The sequence below is a fragment of the Aphidius gifuensis genome, unplaced genomic scaffold, assembly GCF_014905175.1.
Source record: "Aphidius gifuensis isolate YNYX2018 unplaced genomic scaffold, ASM1490517v1 Contig2, whole genome shotgun sequence".
NCBI lineage: Eukaryota > Metazoa > Arthropoda > Insecta > Hymenoptera > Braconidae > Aphidius > Aphidius gifuensis.
Window position 1 is genome coordinate 84484 of NW_025220583.1, and position 23211 is coordinate 107694.

At 29.0% G+C, this 23211-nt stretch overlaps 1 protein-coding gene across 1 annotated transcript; it reads left to right on the plus strand.

Annotated features, from left to right (window-relative positions):
- Positions 1-1209: 1209 nt before the first annotated feature.
- LOC122860028 (ATP-dependent DNA helicase pif1-like) lies at positions 1210-2763 on the plus strand. The gene has a single exon (XM_044163670.1). The coding sequence runs from the start codon at positions 1210-1212 to the stop codon at positions 2761-2763; it is 1554 nt and encodes a 517-aa protein (XP_044019605.1).
- Positions 2764-23211: the final 20448 nt, after the last annotated feature.

Sequence of the window (23211 nt, forward strand, 5' to 3'; positions counted from 1 at the left end):
ACGAAATATTAGCCACTTTTTGAATTTATTTTATCTACAAGTCGTGGTAAATATAAAATTGCATAAAATAAAGAGTTATAATCATTTTATGAAATTGTTCGGAGATTTTTATTGAGGGTGAGTTTGAAGTCTCAGATTCATAGTTTCACAAAAATTCTATTCAGAAATATATGTTTTATGTACATGACTTGAAGCAGGAAACGTCGTATTTCGTGTACAAGTTATAGGAAATATAAAAAAAAGTCAAAATTGATTTTAAAATTTTTTAGGATAGAAGTACTGCACGGACAAAAATGAAAAGTAAAATTTATCATAAAAAAATTGTATAATTAATATTTTACGGAGGAAAAGAAGAATCTAAGGACAAAATCAAGTGAAAATTACCTATCAATAAAATGAAAAAACGGAGACGTGTTTTTATATTTTTTTAATATGAATTTTACAATTAAAAAAAATAAAACACAAGCTTAACCATATTAATTTATAAAATTTACATTTTTTTTTTCCTGTCGTTTTTTTCATGAGGTGTTTTTTGAATATAGGAATCATGATTTGGGGAAAATTCTATTTAGAAATATTTTATTATGAACATGAGTAATTTTGAAATGAATGTTTAATTAATTAATTGGGAATTGCATCACAGAAATAAAAGAATCGAAAATAAAGTGATCGAGACTTTGATGAATAAAGTATTATGGGTAAATTATGACATATTTTTGAAAGACATAAGGAAGCATAATTATAATTTGCTCTTTTTGTAACTGAATGATTAAGTTATCAAAAATACTCAGCCATGAAAAACTGAATAGTAAAATAAAAAATATTCGAACTAAACATCCACAAAAATGTCATAAAGAAATGAGTTTTGCTTCAACAGTGGCTGTACGAATTTGTTTAAACTCTATCTTTTTTAAAAATTGTCTTTTATTCGTGTGAACAGAGTGTTGTTTTTTTTTTTAAATTATTACTAAATAACAATGAAAATAATTGAAACATAAATGTGAATTACTATTTTTAGAAAATAGCTCAATGAATAATGACATCAAGAGAAAGTATGATTGTGATAATATTTTTTAAAAAACTATCTTCTCATTTATATAAGAAAAACAGGCGCGCGAAGCGCGCCCAGTGATTGTTTATAAAAAGTTAACAGGTACATCTACTTATACTTGGCAACAACGAAAAAGTCATTTCAGTACTTTGGGACGGATGTACTCAGTCAGCCCAGCGCAAACTGAATTATTTCATTTAAGGTTGCTTTTGATTTGCACTAAAGGTGCTACAAGCTATGAAAATTTGCGAACAGTTGATGGAATTGTACATGAAACATATGTTAGTACGTGTTTAGCATTGGGTTTAATAGAGGATGATAATGAATGGAAAAATGCCATGCATGAAGCAGAAGTTTGGATGATGCCTCTCCAATTACGACAATTATTCGTACGAATTTTACTTCATTGCCATCCTATCCATCCAGAAGAGTTGTGGGAAGAATTTAAAGATGCACTGTCTCAAGATTATTCTAGATCAATGCCATTGCATCAAGCACACAGAACTGCCTACATTAAAATAAATACATTATTACAGAATGAAAGGTCGAGCTTGAAGGATTTCCCCTCAATGTCACAAATTACAGAAATTGAGAATGATGATACTGAAATTTCACTTGAACAGCACAAAGATACTGGGTCAAGACAATATGAATTACTTAATGATGAACAAAAAGCAGTCGTTGATACTATTTTGAAAAGAGCTGTAGATGTTAACAGCACTGCATCAAAATGTTTCTTTATTAATGGACCTGGAGGATCTGGAAAAACTTACATTCATACAACTTTGTATCATTTACTGCGCAGTCTAAGTAAAAATGTAAGCACTATGGCCTATACTGGTATTGCAGCAACTTTACTTCCAGGTGGAAAAACGGTTCACGAAACATTCAAAATTCCAATTGCTTTATATAGTGATTCTTCATTAACTATTACAGCTCAATCAAAAGAAGCTGATTATTGCAGGAAGATGGATGTTATAATGTGGGATGAAGCACCAATGTCACCCAAATATGCATTGGAATTCGTAGATCGAACTTTGCGTGACGTAATGAATAAAGATGAACCGTTTGGAGGAAAAATATTGATTCTTGGTGGCGATTTTCGACAATTGCTACCAGTAAAAAAAAATGCAACTCGTGGTGAATTTGTTGATTTGTCGATTAAATTTACTCATTTGTGGCCATATTTTACTGAGTACACATTGACTAAAAATATGCGAACACGCCCAGGAGAAGTTGAATTCAGTAAGTATTTATTAACAGTAGGTGATGGCACAGCAAATTATAATGATTCTGATTTAAATCTACCAGACCATTGTATCGCACCACGTGAGGCTGATATAGCTGAAGATGTTGACGGGCAAGTTATAAAAAATAAAGAATATGGTAAATTAGAAAACTGGGCTATTTTATCGGCCGGAAATGTCGATGTAGACGATATCAACATGAGAGTTGTTGAATTATTAGATAAATCAACAGAAAAAATTTATTCGAGTATAAACAGTATTAAAAACTGTGACAATGGTGATATTTCTGAAACCCTATTACCAGAATTTTTAGAAACTTTGAATCCCTCAAATTTACCTCCTCACAAATTACGATTAAGACAAAACACTGTAGTTATGTTGATTAGAAATTTATCTGTTAATGAAGGGCTATGTAATGGAACGAGATTGCAAGTATTAGATTGTTCAAATCATTTACTGAGATAAAAAATATTAACGGGTGATAAAAGAGGCGATATTGTTTTTATTAATCGTATTACTTTGTATAGTGATGATGCTTATCCGTTTGAGTTCGGGAGACGACAGTTTCCAATTAAGTTAGCTTTTGCTATGACAATAAATAAATCACAAGGGCAAACTTTTGAAAAAATTGGAATTGATCTTAGGAGAGATATTTTTAATCATGGTCAATTGTATGTTGCCCTATCAAGAGTTTGATCATGGGACTCTCTAAAAATATACTTAGGTAACCAAAGAGAATCGAATTCTGTCAAAAATTATGTGTATACGGAATTATTTCGATAATTCAATAATTTTTGAAGACTAATTATCTGATATTGGTATTATGCTAAGAACAATAATAACAAAGTTCTTTTTATAAAGCTTCGAAATTTATTATTAAAAAATACTTAGTTATGGATTTCTTTTTTGAATTATAGGTGCTTTCTTTCGGATGTTTATTTTTATTCCTATTGATTTTTGCACATGCGTAGTTGACTGCGCAGTCAGCAAAGAGTCAGTTTGCAACAGCGTAGTACATGAGGGGCTGGATCAGCCACGTTTCAATTCTTATTTTTTGAGAATTATTTGTTCGACGCCTTTGTTCTCTCATCATGTTTATATAATATGCGCATGTGTATGATCACGCGCATTGAAGTGAAAAAAAATAACCACTCAACAGAAAGTACCTTATACCGCACCCGTATTCACAGGGCATTACAATTTAGAGCTTTTTTCCTCCACTGGCGGCGCTTGTGAAGATTTTGTATGTGAAATCTATATAAAAAAAATTTGACAAGCGCCATCAGCGGCAAAAAAAAGCCCCAAATTGTATAAAATTTGCTCTGTGAATACGAGTGCTGTTGAAGTTTCTAAAATAAATGTTTAACATGTTTCTAAAGGCGTGTGGCCACTAGCATAGTTTTTCGAACAAGTTCTATGCCATAGTCCATTTATTACCAGAAACAACTGACTTTTTCAGTGATAACTGGAAATAATCTAGATGTTTCTGGTAATAAATGGACTATGGCATAGAACTTGTTCGAAAAACTATGATAGTGGCCACACGCCTTAATAAATAAAGTTTAAAATGAACTAAGAAAATGTTGTACACGGAATGGACTGGAACAGAATGGAAACGACAGAGGCGGCCGTTCGCGGCCGCCGGGCATGTCTAGTAAAATAAAATTAAAAAAGTCGTTCGATAATTAATACCATTATAGAGAAAGTTGATGGTACGAACTTAACAGAGTGTTTTCAACAGATTAATCAACATGTAAAAATTGTGAATTGCTCGGGGAAAAAATTTCCAATCAATATCCGGTAACAACAATGTTTATCATTTTATCAATAATAGTCTCTATAAAAAAAATTCAATTTTCATTTTTGAATAATGTGACAATAATTCTTTGTCATATAAATAATAATGAAATAATATGAATATTGATTTTTTTTTTATGGCTACTTTCTTTATAGAGTATATATTAGGGTGGACCAAAAAAAATATTTCTCGTTATTTTTTTTTGCTTTCCGATTATGTCTTTACTGAGGATAAGATAGAATTACAGTAATTTGAATTTTTTTGATCATATTTAGGGGTTGCGATCATCCCTTAAACGTAAAAAATGACTTTTTTACGGTTTTTAATTTTTTTCATATATAAATTTTAAATTTATATAAAAGTTGTCAGTACAAAAATTGTTCGTTATTGATGGGTTCATTTGATTGTAATTTTTTTTTGTGAAGTTCTCTATAAATTGTCAGTCATTGTTATTAATCGATTAGGCATGGTTACTATCGTTATATCACAAGGTAAGTTGACTTATCTCATCTTAGCTATTTGTTTGTTAGAACTTGCATTTTTTAGGTTGGCCATTCAGTCAAAATAGCATATTACATGTTAATGCAAATGCATTTGTGCATCAGGGACAATATTTGGAATATGTTGATTTGTCAGGCAAACATCTGTCCTTAATACCAACAAAAATATTTCAATATCCTGAGTTAACGACTTCGTTAATAAAAAAAAATCACACATAACACTTTTTTTAAAAAAATCATTCATGTTCAAATTTGGAATATTTAGATGTCTCTGGAAATGAATTATCAGCCTTACCATCTTCTATGTTAGTTCCAAAATTAAAATATCTTAATATATTAAATATCGTTATAAGAAAAATAACAGTGAATGATTTGACAGTTTTTTGTTCTCTTGAAATCCTGGATATAGAAATAGGGGTGCTACATCAGTGGTTAGATAAGTTTCAACAAGCGGCAGAAGAATATGAGTGGACCGACTTATACAAAAAGATCTACGCAGAGAGATTACTGCGTGGAGCAGCAGCGATTTTTATAAAAAGTGTCAAAGGTCAAACTTGGCAAGAGTGGAAGGATTTACTTATTGACGAATTCGCTGACTCCATAGACAGCGGTAAAGTACATCAGCAGCCCGCGTCAATTGAAAAGAAGAAAGACGAAACATATTTAGCATACGTTTATCGAGTGACAGAATTGGCAAGTCATGCTCCTGGCATGAAAACAACAGTCATCATAAGGTATATAATCGCAGGTATTAAAGACGATGAGTCACATAAGGCTGTACTATATGGCGCAAAAACAATTGAAGAATTGCGTAAAAAAATCAAGTTATATGAAGAACTGAAAAGCAATAGTCAGCACAATAAGGTGACCAAGAAGCCAGTACCGTCGGATAAAATTAAAAAATCCGAAACAGATGGTGAAAAGAATAAAGAAACAAAGTATAAGAAATGCTTTGCATGTGGTAGTAGAGACCACAATACGAGAGAATGTCCAGATAAAAGCAAAGGGAAAAAATGTTTTAATTGCAACGAGTTTGGACACATTGCTACAGAGTGTAGTGCACCGAAGACAATTAAAAGTGACAGTGATAAACCGAAGGTGAGTGTCGATAAATTAGAATCGACAGAAAAAAAGACATACAGAAATGTTAAAATGTTGGGACAGCAGGTAAAAGCTATAATAGATTCAGGTAGCGACCTGCATGTTGCCAGTGCAAGTTTATATGTTCGCCTTGGGGTACCACCCCTTGAAAAGAAAACGCTTGTTTTTAATGGTATGGGATCCACCAACATGACGACTTTCGGTCGATTCAAAACAGAGGTGGAAATCGATGGACTTAAATTTTGGTTTAATATTGACATTGTCCCTGATAAATGGATGGAATACGATTTATTGATTGGTGGTGAATTATCCGATCTAGCAGAAGTGAATTGGGTGAATCGTCAAGCCACAATGAAATCGACAGAGACCGAAGTACATACTGATGATGTAGGTTGGAAATCGATTTTGCATATTGAAGTCAGTAATGAAGAAAATCAAGAAAGTAATGTGTCACTGACACATATAAGAGACAAAAGAATCAAAGAAGAAGTAAAAGATTTAGTAGAGAAATATGTCCCTGAAAAAACAGAAGAGACGAATGTTAAAATGAGAATCATTTTAAAAGATGACGTGCCTGTTAATCAACACCCCAGAAGGCTCCCAGCGGAGCAACGAAAAAACATCAACGAAATAACGGATGACTGGGAAAGACGAGGCATCATAAGAAAAAGTACATCTGAATACGCCAGTCCAGTGGTGCCAGTAAAGAGAAAGAATGGAGAAACTTGGTTATGTGTCGACTACAGATTGTTGAACAAAAAGATAATAAGAGACCGAAATCCATTACCATTGATAGAGGATGCCACAAATCTTTTAAGAATCTTCAATGAAAATGTACATAAGAATACTATTTTGTTAATTTCAATTACTTTTCAGTTTTAACTGTACTTTTCCATCGATTTTCATACGAATCCATATAAGAGTAATCAGAATTTATTTTTCAACATATAAATATATAAGAATCGATGAAAAAGTACGGTTAAAACTGAAAAGTAATTGAAATTAATAAAGTAGTATTCTTATGTACATTTTTATTAAAAATTCTTAAAAGATTTGTGGCATCGTGGTAAAGCACCCGCTTGTCATCTAGATGGTCTGAGTTCGATTCTTCGTTGAAAAGTTTTTTTTTCTAATTATTCTCTGAAAATTTAAATAATTCTTTTATAAAAATTTGACAAAAAATAGGGGGGGAGGGGAGAGTTAAAATACTCGAAATAAACTGATAAATTTTTACAAAAAATTTATAAAATATTTACAAATTTTTTATATATTATATATATATAATATTTATTAAAAAAAATTGAAATTTTTATAAAAATTTTATAAATCTTTTACATAATTTTCTTAATTTTTTTGCCCATATTTTACAAAATGATTTTATAAAATGACTTTTATATAATTTTTGCAAAATTTTTATAAAATATTTCCGTGGGGGATATTTTATTTGTATTTATTAGTTATACTTGCATTTATCAGGCGAAGTAAAGTTCATATTGTACATATATATACATGTATATGCAAGTATTTTTCATTTACAAGATTAATATACCTATTATTATTGTTTATATAAATAATATTTTCTCAATTCAAAACATAATATTGAATTATTATACAATAATAATTTATTTATAATATTGACTAATTTTATGTTTTAAAAACAGAGAAATAGACATTGATGTGTTAGGTCGAAAGAGAAAATTATTATTGTAATTGTACAATAATTTTACAATATAATTTATTTATACTTTTTAATCAAAGTAAAATAAAAATAGTATTGAGAAACGCACTGTGGGCGTGGCCAATCGCTGTAAGCAGTCGGCAAAAAAAGAAACTAAATACACGCAGCCAAGAATATCCCATTAACATTGAATTTTATTGTTTATTAAAAAAATGTTATTAACTATTGAGTATATACTGTCATGGGCACGAAAAACGAATTCCTCCCGAAATTTCCTTGAAAAAAATCGTATTATATATGCGGAACATATTACGAGTATTGGTGTAAAAATTGATTCAAGTGATGAGTATCATGTGTTTGCCCCTTGTATACAAACATCTCATCCATAAGAACCATGTCATGATATTGACGGTCGATTTAAAAAAATTAATGATGAAATATTATCAGTAATATGTTCATGCAAAGCTGATCTAGGAGAAAAATGGAAACATATCCTTGGTTTCCTTATTTACTGTTCTTTGTAAGTTTTATTTTCATTAATATGTATTATGTTTATACGAATGACAGGTTAAAGTGACAGGTTCACAACAACAATTTTTCTTCTCCTTATAAGTATATAGTAAATTACATGATGGTACAGCATTTTTCTAAAAAATGTGCATTGGTTCTGATGCGTCGAGAGCTAATTATTTAAAACAAACAAAAACTTCTTACTTGTGATGTTGAAGTATTTAGAGTTTTGTTTACATATAGATAGGTATACTTACTCTTCGTATAATCATAGTAATTAAAAAGACCTAGTAACGTTTGTTGGGGCGTGTTGCCCGCGTTACCCGTTGAAAATTAAAAATTTTCAATACTCCGGCTAGGGCCATAGTTATTTTAATTTTTCAGATATAATAGAATTATGGTTTTTTTTTTTTTATTATATTAAATTATGGTTTTTAAATAATTTTATGGTTTATTGATAATAAAATTATTCAAAAATAAATTTTTATGTTTATTTTTTTTTTTTCTCCAAAATATTGGAGATATCCGAAAAAACCCACAATGCGGGCGGTAGAGTTTTTTGAGACGCAAAATAAGAGCCGTTTACGAAGTTTTCAATCCAATTTTACGTTGAGTTATTTATTACCTAATTCTTTAAAATTGTCAAAAAATTGATTAAAAATGCTATAACTTTCAGGATACTGAAGATAGAAGCATTGTATTAGGCTCAATTGAAAGTTATTACTGCTAGCGAATGGCTAAGGAATCGGTGTGTTTTACCTGTTAATTTCTGAGCAATTAATGTAGCCAAAGAAATTAACAGGTCAGTCACATATTTTTTTCAGCTATTGGTCGTATATATATCTTTTATATATCTTTTTTTTTTTTTCAAATTTCAAGGTTTTTATTTTCTGCTACAAAAACTATTGTTCAGAGTAGAAAAAGTCTATGTTGCGGGCGATAGAGTTTGCAAATACGCATTTTTTGAACCTAAAACGAAGTCTCTATTTTGATTTTTTTACGAGTTATTGTTAGCGTCGTTTTTCGTTTTTTTTCAAACCACCATATTTGGAGTTATTATCATCATAGAGACTTTGTATTAGCTCCTTCGAAAGATCAAGTGCTTTTCAAAAAATTTCTGCTCTATGTTGTATACTTTTTGAGAAAAAAAAAAAAATGTCTTTTTTTTTTTTTAATTTCGAGTTTTTTTTTTTTTGGTTCGAAAACTATCGCTCATGGCGGAAAAAGTCCATAATGCGGGCTCTAGAGTTTTTGTAGACGCATTTTTTGAGCCTAAAACAAAGTCTCTATCTTGATTTTTTTTATAAGTTATTGCTGGCGCCATTTTTTGCACCATTGAAAAAATTTTTGTATAAACGTCTGTCTTTTTTTTATTTGAACGCTTATCCATTTTTAAGAAATGAAACATGATAGAGAAATATCTAAAGATCATATCAACCCTCCTAACTTATGCTCTCAGATTCATAGTTTAGATGGCATTTAATTTAGAACAAAGAACAAACATTTTCCAAAAATCGATTTTTCCATTTTTTTTTCTGAAACTTTTAGTCACAGGGGAAAATTTTATGCTGGTTTTCGAAGAGTTTTTCGAGGCGCTCCTTTTGAGCTACGAACGAACTTTCTAAGTTCAGTGGTTCAAAAGTTATAGACTTTTTTTTTTTTCGTTGATAAATCCAATACTGCGGCTGAGCCTATGGCTCCTAGCCTCCGTAAAATGAAAAGAGCATAACGTTGCCTTTTTATTTACTGTTTTGATTTTTTAAGCACGTTTTCAAGCATTACACCGATTCATTTTATTAATATCGCCAAAATAATTTTTTACTTTGACAGGTTGTTGTTTGTCTAACCTCGGAATTGCATGGAAACTCAGATTTTTATTTCTCCTGGAATTACTGTTGCACCCAGAAACGTAAAGTTTTGTTTTTTATGTTTTTTAATCAATTTTGGGGAAAATTTTGTACCAGACCTCTTAAACAATTTGTAAAAATATTATTTGTTTATTAATTTAGCATATATACTGTGTATACCACATATGAATGGATGTATAAAATAGTTTCCAGAAATTTACCACTAGGCGTCGTGGTGAATTGGGCGTATCCCAATACTTGATAAATATTCATTATTATAGATATTATGTTTATTCTAGTGTATTGAAAAAGGTACTTTTTAGTTTAAAAAATAATTTTTGATTCAAACTAAAAAGTGCCTTTTTTATTAAGTATAATGTATTACGTATGAAAAAACACAGTGATATTCAAAGTTTCAACATCGATATTATTAAGATTCAACTACATATAATATTTCATCTGTCGATATTTATCGATTTTAAATTATTCAAGTTCGGTGAACATACTGAATGAGAGATAGTGTTTGTGAAATTTAGTTTGGGAACTGAACTATCGAGATGCTGTAATGTATGTTACACGGCGTATAAAAGTGAAGACGTATTAATATAAATAAAAATAAAAAAATATTGATAAAACAAATACAAATCTCTTATATCGCCACTTTCAGAGAGTATTATCATAACCCAGACAACATGTTTTTTTATTCGGTTTTTATAGAAAATTTTCTCACGATTACGGATACATGCGCAAAGTGGTTAGAAATGGAGTTGAAGTAGAGAAAAAACGGCTATTTATCGGTTATACATCGTATAGTTATTAGAACAATGATTAATTCTAAAATTTATTAATATCAATCAATAAAGCTCGTGAAGTATGGAAAAAACGGCTCTTTATCGGTTATATATCGTATAGTTATTAGAAGAATGATAAATTCTAAAATTTATTAATATCAATCAATGAAGCTCGTCAAGGAGAAAAAAATGTTTCGATAAAAATTTAGATAATAATTTATAAATTTCAATACATATATTTTTTTTGCAAATATAATAATGGCTAATAAAAAAACTCTTCGAGTTAAAAAAGAACGTCAAAATAAAAATTTATTTTTGAACTTTTTTTTCTACTTATGAGTTGTATAATCGTTAATACCAAATTAGGAAAAAAAATCGATATATTGAAATTTTAAAATCATTGATTATTAAAAATTACTGAACAACAATAATTGTATGAAAATAGAAAAAAATAAAATAAAAACAAACAATATTTTTATAAATGAATAAAAAAAAAATTTGTTTAAATGTGTACTCATTATTATTTTGTTCAATTACAACAACACGCCAAAGATGTTCACGCATAATAAACCCGCGAGTCTAGATGGCTCACAATTTTTAGTGATCCGTAGGACACTTATGTTTTCACTTTTCGTGTGACTTTTTGTTATTTCGCGATTAAAATAAAAGTTATGAATCGAATTGACTTCTACGATGCCCATTATGTTCCATTTTTTTTCCCAAAAGCAATTATCATATTTATTTTCAAATTTTGGGCCTTATCAGATGTGATAGTGCCATCTTTCGACAGGGCCCAATTTCAAATATTGACGGATCGATTTCGGCAATGTTTTAATCGACGACGCTTCATCTGTAGACTCTACGATATTTTTTTGAAATTTTTCGGCCGTTTATTTTTTTTTTCATTAAACAAAATATAGTGTCAGAATTTATTTTTGCAAGATATTTTTTGAACCACCACACCAAATTAGTTGACGTTAAATGAAATTTATGGTTTTTTTTCCAAAAACAATGGTCATATTCTTTTTGAAGTTAAATTTCTTTACGGAGGGTAGTGAAAAAATTCGAGGCCCTGCTAGCGTTACGCGCTCGCGTTTACTCTCGCGTTTACTCTCGCGTTTACTCTCTCGTATACTCTCTTGTAGACATTCTCCCGGATACTCCCTTGTAGACGTTCTTTCGTATACTTTCTGCTATACTCTCTGCTATACGCTCGGTTGCAAGCGGATAAAGAGAGGAGAATTACATAGAGAGAAGGGAAGCCGGCAAGCATTATACATGCACTATATATAGCGTATAAACTCGGAGCGTCAGCTGCTATGTGTGTATGCGTGTGCGACTTTTTGTTTGTTTATTTATTTAAATATTATTAAACAGTTCAACTGAGTTTAATACTTAAATAATTGATTTTTAAAAAAATTCATTTGAACGTATCAAGCAATAGTTATCTCGCGGGTTTGAAGAATCATTATCATAATAACAATAAAATTATTATAAATATATATAAATGATAATTATAACAACAATAATTTTGATAATATACCAATTATTCACAATAGTATTGATATTAATAATAATATCTATAATAATGATATTTTGAATATCAATACTAATAATTATCAATATTTATATATGAATGTTATTGTCAATATTATTATTCATATTATTAATATCACTGATATTATTATAAATCGATAATATTATTGTTATTATTACTAATATTATATTGATATTATTATTATCGATGATATTTTTGAAATTATTATTTTATTTATACTATGGTTATATATGAATAATATTATTATAAATAATAATAACTCCAATAATATTATGATTAACAATAATATCAATATAATATTATTAATAATATCGATGGTATCAATTATATCGTCGCATTAAAGAATGAAGGGCGTAAGTGCAAATTTATAAATTTTTGGGTTGTTCATCTAATTTTAATACTTAAAAAAAAGGGAAAATGGTCGTAACAACCTTTGATAAAGGATAAAGGGCGTATGTCCAAGGATTTACGCCTTTTTTCCCATTATCAAAATAATTTTTGATAAAAGATGAAAGGCATATTTTCAATTTTATTTGAAATTTATTTAATGGCAGGATTTTTTAAATTATTGATTGTTTACTGATAATTATACATAATTTATTGTCAATAAGAAAAACATAAAAATAATTACAAATCTTCATCTTTTATTAAAAATGATTTTGAGAATGGAAAAAAGGCGTAAGTCCCTGAACATACGGACTTTTTTTTTTTCTTTAAGCCTTAAAATTGGATGCAAAGCCCGAAAATTTATAAATTCGCACTCACGCCCTTTTTCTTTTAGAGGAAAAAAAAATTCTTAAAAATGGCACTTACGCCCTTCTTCCATTAATGTGACGATATAAATAATAAAATTTATAATAATAATATTCGAAATATAAATACTAATAATTATTATTAACTTATAATATTTATATTTGAATATTATTGTCAGTATTAATATTATTATTATTATTATTATTATTATTATTATTATTATTAATATTCATCGTGACATTACTCTGAAAGAAGTTTCACTTCTCCCGCGCGTACTCGCAACACGCTAATTTTTTTTTTTTACTTTTTGGGCCTTATTAGATTCAATATTCTTATTTTTTGACAGGGCCCAATCGTAAATATTAACCGATCAATTTCGGCAATGTTTCAATCAACGACGCTTCATCTGTAGACTCTACGATATTTTTTTCAAATTTTTCGGCCGTTTATTTTTTTTTTTATTAAACAAAATGTAGTGTCAGAATTTGTTTTTGCAAGATATTTTTTGAACCGCCAAACCGAATTAGTTGATGTTAAATGAAATTTATGTCTTTTTTTTCCCAAAAACAATGATCATATTTTTTTTTCACTTTTTGGGCCTTATGAGATTTAATATTCTTATTTTTCGACAGGGCCCAATTTCAAATATTGACAGATCAATTCCGACAATGTTTCAATAGACAACCCTCTGTTTGTAGACTCTACGATATTTTTTTCAAATTTTTCGACCGTTTATTCTTTATTTAACGATATGTAGTGTCACAAATTGTTTTTTTGCGATATTTTTTCAACCGCTGAATCGAATTAGTTGATGTTAAAACAAATTTAGGTTTTTTTTTTTCCAAAAACGGTCGTCAAATTTGTTTTTGATTTTTGGGCCTTATTAGATTTAATATTCTTATTTTTCGACAAGGCCCAATTGTAAATACTAACCAATCAATTCCGGCAATGTTCCAATCAACGACGCTCCATCTGTAGACTACGATATTTTTCTCAAATTTTTTGCTCGTTTATTTTTTTTTTATTTACCGATATGTAGTGTTCCAATATTTTTAATTGGGCTCTGTGATAAAATAATGAAATTCAATCTGACAAACTCAATTTTAATAATGATTATTAAAGATGAAATTTTCTTTATTTATTATTTTTTATTATGTTTAAACGTAAAAAATACAAAATTTCAAATCGTTTAAACTTTTTTTTTAATTCATTCTTCTACTTCATGTACTATATTGTTGTCATTACTATATTGTTAATACGTCTTCATAATGTAGATATGACATCTTTGATTACCATACTTCCTGTGAAGGTGTATAATAAATATAGAAATTTATAAGATGACATTATTATACTATCAAATGAATTTGTAAAATTTATTTCTCGTGACCATGCTTTCATTGATTCTATTAAAGAGCTAAGATGTTGATAATCAATATCCAGACTATCAAAAAATAAACTTTCTTTTTTGAAGCTACGTACTTTAGAAAATTTGAATTCATCCTCCAATTATACGGCAAAATAGAAGGCATTACATCCAAATTTTCCATATCGTTATTTTTTGTCATTGATACTAAAATGCGAAATGCTACACTGAAAAAAAAGTTTCTAATTTGAGAAATCTTGATTAATTGGAATGTCAATGTCATTACGTATTCATCTGTGGTTAAACTCCAAATTTTTAAATTTTTTTTCCACATTGAATGACCGTAATCCTCTTTGAGTTCGTAATTTTTATCGTATACACAGCGCAAGTCATGTTCGTATGCAAAAAATGAATGATACGCTGTTTTACGTAACAACCAATCCCATTGAGGAAAGTTTTTCAATGTGGATAAATAATTCAGAACCAACTCATAATAATGAATGCCATTATCCTTAATCGTTGGTTCTCGATTGGAGTTAACCACTGTGAGATGATATGCCCGACATTTTTGTGCTCGTAACGCTGAACAATTTGAACACAGATGGTTTATAGAGCATATAAAAGTCGGTTTTCGGTTGTTGAATATTTTAAATATTGAAGTTTCAGCTTCATTAAAAAATTTTCGATGACAAATACCTATATCCAAAAAAATGAAATTTGTAAAGAAAATTGAACGCTCATATTTAACGCACTATGGCAGGCAGATATTGGTAAAATCCGAATCGATGATGATTTACGGGTTATATTGTAGATGGCCATAAATATAATCGACAATATTAGAATTAATATATAAATCTTGCAATCTGTTTAAGCAAATTAAATAACTGTTATGTCCTGTGGTAGGCGCACTAAATTTTTTTAATTTTCATTGTATAATATATGTTAAGGGTGTGTTTCGATAGCATAATAACCACTGTTAACGACAACGGGTTGTTTTTCATGAGATTTGCAAAATAAAATGTTTGCTTTATGAGGAAACAAACGATTAACATATTTACAGGCGAGCTACTGAATGTTTGGATCTGAGTATTTTATCTTGAAGCCTTTATTTCCCCTTTCATTCGTCCCTTCAGTCACACATACATTTATAAAAAAATAAACGATGTAAACCGAGTGCTGCCGAGCATGTTAATTTCAGCTGATTTCGGCTATCTCGAAGTAAATTCGGAAGCATTCGGATTACATCGTTTATTTTTCTTTTAATTGTGTGTGTGATTTGAGGGATGCATGAAAAGGGAAATATAGACTTGAAAAAAAAAAACTCAGATCCAAACATTCAGTAGCTCGCCTGTACTTTGTTCATCAGATAAACTATTGTATAAATTATCATAAATATTTAATACTTTCGTTTTATAATAGATGCAAGACCAATGATTATTCAATTCTTCATTACTCAATTTTTCTTGGCTAATGATCTGCAAATATTCACCATCTATTGATATAGCTTCAATAAGAATTGAATCATTTAAAAATAAATTTGAATAGGGATGAAATCTTGTTTGTCGCCTTAATAGTTCATGAAATGTATTAATATGGTCATTAACGCATAATAAAATAAATAAAAAAACGAGGAAGTATATTAAAATTTATTTATTGAATAGTAAAATTTTAATTAAAAAAAAAAACAAATACAGAAAATAAATTATCTATTCATTTTCATTGTTAGATTTCTCTTTTATCATTTTAAGGAGATTCGAATTATATTCTTCATATAACGATGTTAATCTTTGAACAACTAAATTTAATTTTTCCTAACCCTGAAATGAATTCGAAAAAATTAGTTGTTGATAATTAATAAAATCATTAAATTATTATTCGTACATTGTAGTTATATTTCCGAACAACAAATTTTAATACAAAGGTACTATATTTCAATTTTTCAATTTTATCTTTCAATAAACGATCATAATCATCAAGTTTCAACAAATCTTCTGTTGAAATATCCAACAGTTTTTCACAAATGTCATTAAATGCTGTTGACCAAATACCACTTTTCGAATCTGATAGCATCATCTACATAAATTAAAAAAGCAAACGTATATTGAAATTGAATTTAATTTATTTGATTTTTCAACTTACTTTTATTAAAACCTGAGGCTTGAATTTGCTTGAAGTTGTATTACAACAATCACATGCATATATATTATTATCGTAAGACAACTTTCGCTTACAATTTTCTGATAAACAAGCCTCGTAAATTATGTTGGAGGTATTTATTTTCAAGATGAAGCCTTTACATATATATATATTTTCCTTGTGGTATTAACATATTTTTGTCAAGCAAAGTCCAGACACGAGGAGTACAATTCGGTTAATCATATGAATTTTTTTTGTTCTATTTTTTTATCTGAAGATACACTCGAATACTACTTCTGTAAACTAATCATATAGTAACGATTAATAATTTGTCAAATCTAAATAATCGTAACATGATATAAAATTATTGATTCTATATCCTACTTTCTGGTTTAAGTAATGGTGGATTCAGATGAATCGACGAGACATTTGTGATCTTCAAAGATTTCTTTTTATTAAATTCAGTCACTGAGGCTTTTTTAACAAGTTGAAATATCGTAGCCGGATCATTTATTAGACAATCAATATTGCCCTTTAAAATAATCCAACTAGATATGTAATTAGATTAACCCTGTTTATCCTGCGCAGCCAGGGCGCATAAGAAAGGTAGGGAGACGGATTTGCGTAATGTAGGGAGAGGTAAAAAGGAACCTGAAAAATGCGCGAAAATATAACACAATGATACGGTAGAAATAATTTCAAATAACACTTGTAAATTCAGTAAAAGTCGGAGCACAATTTATTAATAATTTACCCCTGTTACTATTACATGAAAATGCGATACAAAACAATTATTAAATAGGTAACCCAATTAAATTTTACTCGCGCGTCGCGTCGAAAAGAAAGAACCTAAAGCCATGCGGTCGTGACGGAGTCAGAGACAGAGAAATATTAAAATTGCGAATAACCCGAATAATAATTAAATTATGACGGCCGAAATACTAGCGACGGGATTGAGAAGCAATCCAGTCGATTAATTAAGCAAGTCACTGACTCTACATTGACGCTACGATGACGCTTGGCTTTTACAATGTTAATATTTTTACACTTGTCATAAATTCACAGAACAAACACTGAATAAAATTTATTTAAAAGAAGGTACTTACATTGATTGTCGGTGATTTAATCTAGCAATCTAGTGACGGCGTGTGTCTTGGCTTGACCTCGGAGACGCTCGCAAATTGACAGGTTGACTTGGTTACAATATCGCCAGTAACGATGTATAAAAATATATATAAATATATATATATATTTTATATAGATGTGGTACAATGTAATTATACAATTCGGTTGTATGTGATCGAAGATTAAATTATGTCAAATTGTAGACATAAACGTAGCACTGACTTTACAGTAAAATCACAGTAAATGTTACTTTTATTTGAATTTAAAATAAAATAATTGTACGAAACTTCTTCACTGTACTTTATAAATTGTATTCAATATTAAATGGCTGACCACGAGGTCGTATATTTGTATAATTAAATATTTAATTATTTTAAATAAATAACTGATTATTTATTATAGCAAAAATGTAATTTATTCTATTCAATATTTATTTGATTAGACAATGCAACACAATGCGTGCCTTGAATTTAATTTACTCAAGCAAGAAAATTTAGACCATGCGGTCGTAATTTATTACAAGTTAAATTTGTAAATGATTTAATGAATTTAAATTAATGATTTAAGTAATCAAATGTTACTTAAATATTATTGAAACAATAAACTGATAAAATAATCAATAAGATATTGAATAAGTCTTCAGTTGGATCAATCATTGTATAATGCCCTTGAAAACTTCAACCATTAATATAAATATTTGTCATTAAATTAAAACTATAATCAAAATAGTAATACAATCAAGAAGACTAGTAAAAGACTAGTCTTCTTGAAGACAGTACAAGAATAATGTTTAAATATTGAAAACTAATAAATATTTGAATAATTTAAGAATTGAAATTATAAAAAATTTCAGTTCGTTTTTCTATTCTTTTTGGTGTCACCTTATCAATATTTACTTGACATGTCTCTACTGATGGAAAAACAGCAGAAAGACCGTATTCCAATATGATGAATAAGAACAAATCCTAGTCATGTCAAGTTTGGCAAAGAATTTTTCACGGTTCAGATAAAAACTAAGCTCTTCAATCCCATTTTGACCAATTAAATCAATTAACAAAATCATTATTTCACTCATACGATTTTTATTTTCAACAAAACGTTGACTTCTGTAAATTGGATGTAGTAAATTACTTATCAATGCAATTGGTGATAAGATATTTTCGATTTGTAATTTAATAAAATCATATTGATTTTTTTCTTCTAATTTCAGCCATTCTTCAACAATATCAGCCATTAACGTTTCTGGTTCTTCACATTTTTCCAGAATCAATAAAAGAGGCTGCATCAAATCATAATAATATTTTATTGTTTCTTCAAAAACATCAGAGAGTAACAGCTCTCTTGTTTCAGAGTCTAGTTTAATAAGTCGTTTCATAAGAATGTCTGATATTACTTTAAAATTATTATTGCAAGTAGATATAAGAGAAAATACTCGACATGATTTTTCATCTAATGAAATTTCTGTGCCACCATGTTTTTTTAATAATGCAGATTTTTCTTTACTCGAAAATTTATCTAACAATAAATGTGCTTGTTGAATAAGATTTTTACTTATGAATTAAGTTTCAATTTCCAGAGTAAATGAATGATTACATCCAAACCACTAGATATCTGGTAACTGATGTCTTTCAATTAACTCAAGATCATCATTAATTATCACGGCATAAATAATTACTTTAAGTTTATTTAATGACAAACTAATTGCATCAAGAATTATTTTGGTCAAATCAAATGATCCAATTTCAAAAGTACATTTTTTTATAAGTACAACAAATTCTGTTCTGAAGTACGTATAAAAAAAAGAAAAGATCTTGGTTATTTTTTCTGACGAGTAATATACCATCAGTATTTGAACATTTTGCTGTTGCTTCAACGTGATCATGTAGATCAAGTAACAGATCATTTGATAATTTATTTACAGTAGGTGGTTCATAACCAGGACGTAATGACTTGGAGTAATTGATGAAATGAATTGATTGTACCAGATCAACTGGCAAATTACAACCATAAATCATTTTTGCTAAAAGATAATCACTGTTTTTTGCTTCTTCAGGCGTGATTAAGCCAAAGTACTCTTCTATGGTTCTTTTTCTACTTTTAGTTTGAGTTTTTTGATAATTGTTGGACTTTTTAATGGTGCCAGATATTGTTGTTTGTGGATCTAGCAGTATTTCAGATTCATTGAGCAAAGCAGTTGTTTCATAGGCACATCAGGTTCTGTTGGACTTAAATTATATGCTGTTGAATTCGATGATAAAATATCAACATGAGCACCAACCACGTCAATTTCATCAATAACTAGCACATCACTGGTGCCTACAGAAGTACACACTGAAGTTCCAAGACATTGCTCTCTGTAATTTTTTTTTATTATAGTTTTTAAATTTATTTATATTAAAAAACAATTAACTATTGACAATATGAATTCGTTATTCAACTTACTTGTGTTGCTTAATTCTTGACTGAGCAGTGTTAGTCAAAGTTTTTTCACACATTGTACAATATGCACCAGATATTTTGCCTTCTTTATTGAAAATTTGTTTAAAAATTCCATCTTTCCAACCTGGATGTGGAGGTCTTCCACCACGACCCATATTATAATATACTTCAGATTATTTCTGATGAAGTATAAATATTAGACCTTTCCAAAAAAAAAGAATTTTTTTTTTTGTACCCTCCTGAGGTCTAAATTTGTTCTTTATGATGACACAAAAAAAAAAATAAAAAAATTTGTTTTTTAGAATTTTTTTTGAGCCTGCTCATCGGGTTTTCGTATTTTCCATTTGATTAACACGCGCGCGTATGGCTGTATATCTTTGACTTTGCATAACTCAGTCAGTTTTAATCCTAGAAAGTTGATATTAGTCTCATTTTGTAGCTTATGAAAATACCTTCAAATTTTCACTGTACATTTTTTTTGTACTGTTTTTTTTTTTTCGTCTCAAAAAAAGCTTGAAAATCATGATTTGCAATTTAACTGCTAAACATATTTTATTTAACATAAAAATTTTTTTCTCTATCAAGCTCAACAATTTTTTTTATTCTACTAATAATAATAATAAAATACGTTTACAAGTTAAATTGCATATACCTATAAAGTCATGATTTTTGAGGTTTTCTTAAAACAAAACTATTAACTCAAAACTGCCCATCACTGACAAGATGTATGCAAAATTCGCCAGGACCACCAACACGAAGTCTCATTGGAAAGGTCTTGGTACATTATTTAGTGCTTATGATACATTTTCATTATTTATACTTACTTTATGTGGCATAATTTATAATATATAAAGATGATTCACTAAGTTTTTTACCTGACATAATTATCAGCAATGTATTGTGTTAGTGCAATGTATGAAAAATTAAGTAGAATGATGGGTAGATCATATGATGATACAGTACAAATATTAATACGTTTATTACATTAATCTGAATAACACGTATTGTCATAATGATTACACTCGATATAGGTTGTACATAAAGATATAGGTATATAAAGCATTAAGAAATTGTATGACTGATAGTGTTATGGCTGTCAGATGTGCATCAAAATGTCTACTTGAAATTTTTAATCATGCACCATTTTTATATACAAATGAAATTGAAAGTATGGCATAATTATGTTTTCGTGGGTTTGAAATTTATCAAGGTTACTAGGTGCACTTGTTGCAATAACACAATTATCAATATGTCAAACATTATTTAATAAAAATAATCATAAAAATATTTCATCATCATTAAGTGATGGTGGCGGTGGTGATGATACTTGTGGTGGTAATAATAATAATAAAACAACATTACTTGATGACGTATTAAATATATTAATATCTGGTTTTTTATTAGGTGGTACAGGTAGTGGTTTTTTAGAAGGTACTGGTGAAAAGGTACTTAGTTTTGGAAAAGCTAAAGATTCAAATCAAGAAGCATTATAAAGTCAACATTTGTTAGTATGTGCATTACAAGAAATGGGTAATTTAATATTTGTTCTTGGTGTTTACGTTGTATATGTGTTGCAGTAACACCATTGTTTGAGAAACTCTGACATACATGTAAAGCGGCAGCACACTCAAAATACTAAGTCAAACACACACATACATCACACACACACTGACAGCTGGTCGGCCGGCAACAGTAAGTTAGTTTCACGTTTCACTCAAAGCAACACGCCTAAGTTACGTACACAGACTTTATAGTCATATTTTGTCAGTTACACATTGTTAAATTCAGTTACACGTATTAATTTATAAACCTAATTCAGTTACACACCAAGTTACACAGAACATATCAAACAAATTACGTCAGATCAATAATATCGAGCGTAAATCAGCTTTGAGATCGTTCACAAACCACAGACTAAGTGCCAAGATTAATACAATCTACGGCACATGTGACACGTTATTTCATCTTACTCTTATTATTATTTTAAACAACGACAATACTTATAAAATGTACATAAACCTCAGTTATATTAAATAACAGTGTTAAACAGTTTTCTTTACTTAAAAACGGTTGTTCTTATTCAATGCCTATAACTATTCCTATTCCTGTTTCACAATCATACAGTTCAACAAGTCTCAAACAACAGTACAGCAAATAGTCATCTTGCATTAAATGAAATGCATGCAAGTTGGCTGTTAATTCAATTGAACTGATGTTGTTAAAGGTTTATTACCAAAAATGTTAACCAATATCCAAAACTTGAAGATAGAGCTGGTTTATTGGCACAAGATAATTCATCACCAATTGTACAAGGTATATTGTACATTATATGCGTTATCATTAATTGATGATTCTAGTGGTCCAATGTATCGAACCAATTTGAGCTAGATGTGAATTAATATCTTGAGAAGTTGTACTTTGGGATCATGCTGTTGATTAGGCTGATCCAGATAATAGTACTATTTTTCATTGAAGAAAAAACATTATCCTTTTTTTTTTTTCTTGATAAAATGATGTGTTGATTATTAATTAATTTATTTTCAGGTATCAACAGTATTTGTGAGAAATTAAACATTGCACAAATATTTAAAAAATCTACTAGTGTACCAATTATTAAATTTAAAAAAATTAATCACTTTCCATTTATCCACTTGATTTAATCATCAATAGGAAGTACGTTGGGCAAAACTAATTGGTTTATCAAAAATGTTAGGAAGACAACGTTTTATTGGAGAAGCTATTCGAACGAGCTGGATAAATGTCTTTGCATCAATAGACTACACATGTAAACTAAATGCTAAATAACATATATACTAAAACTATATCACAAGATAATTCATCACTAATTGTACGACGTCATTATATGCGTTATCATTATTTGATGATTCTAGTGGTCCAATGTATCGAACTAAATTTATTGCTTGTATTAACATTATTGCTAAATGTATCGTTTTCATATATTGAAAATCATCATGATGGCCCGTTCATCTTTTTTATTCTTTTTTTTTTTTTTTTTGATAAAATGATGTGTTAATTATCAATTAATTTATTTTTAAGTATCAACATTATTTGTGAGAAATTGAACATTGCACGAATGCTACATCAAAAAGTACGTGAGATATTTAGAAAGTCTACTGGTGTACCAATTATTGAATTTAAAAATATCACATTCATTCGTCTAAATGTTAATTACGATAATATTATGGCCCTCATCGCTTATTATTAGTGGTAAACTAATCGGTAAAAGGACGGAAAAACTAAAAGACTGAATGCTGAATAATTTATACTAAAATGATATCACGTGAAAGTATTAA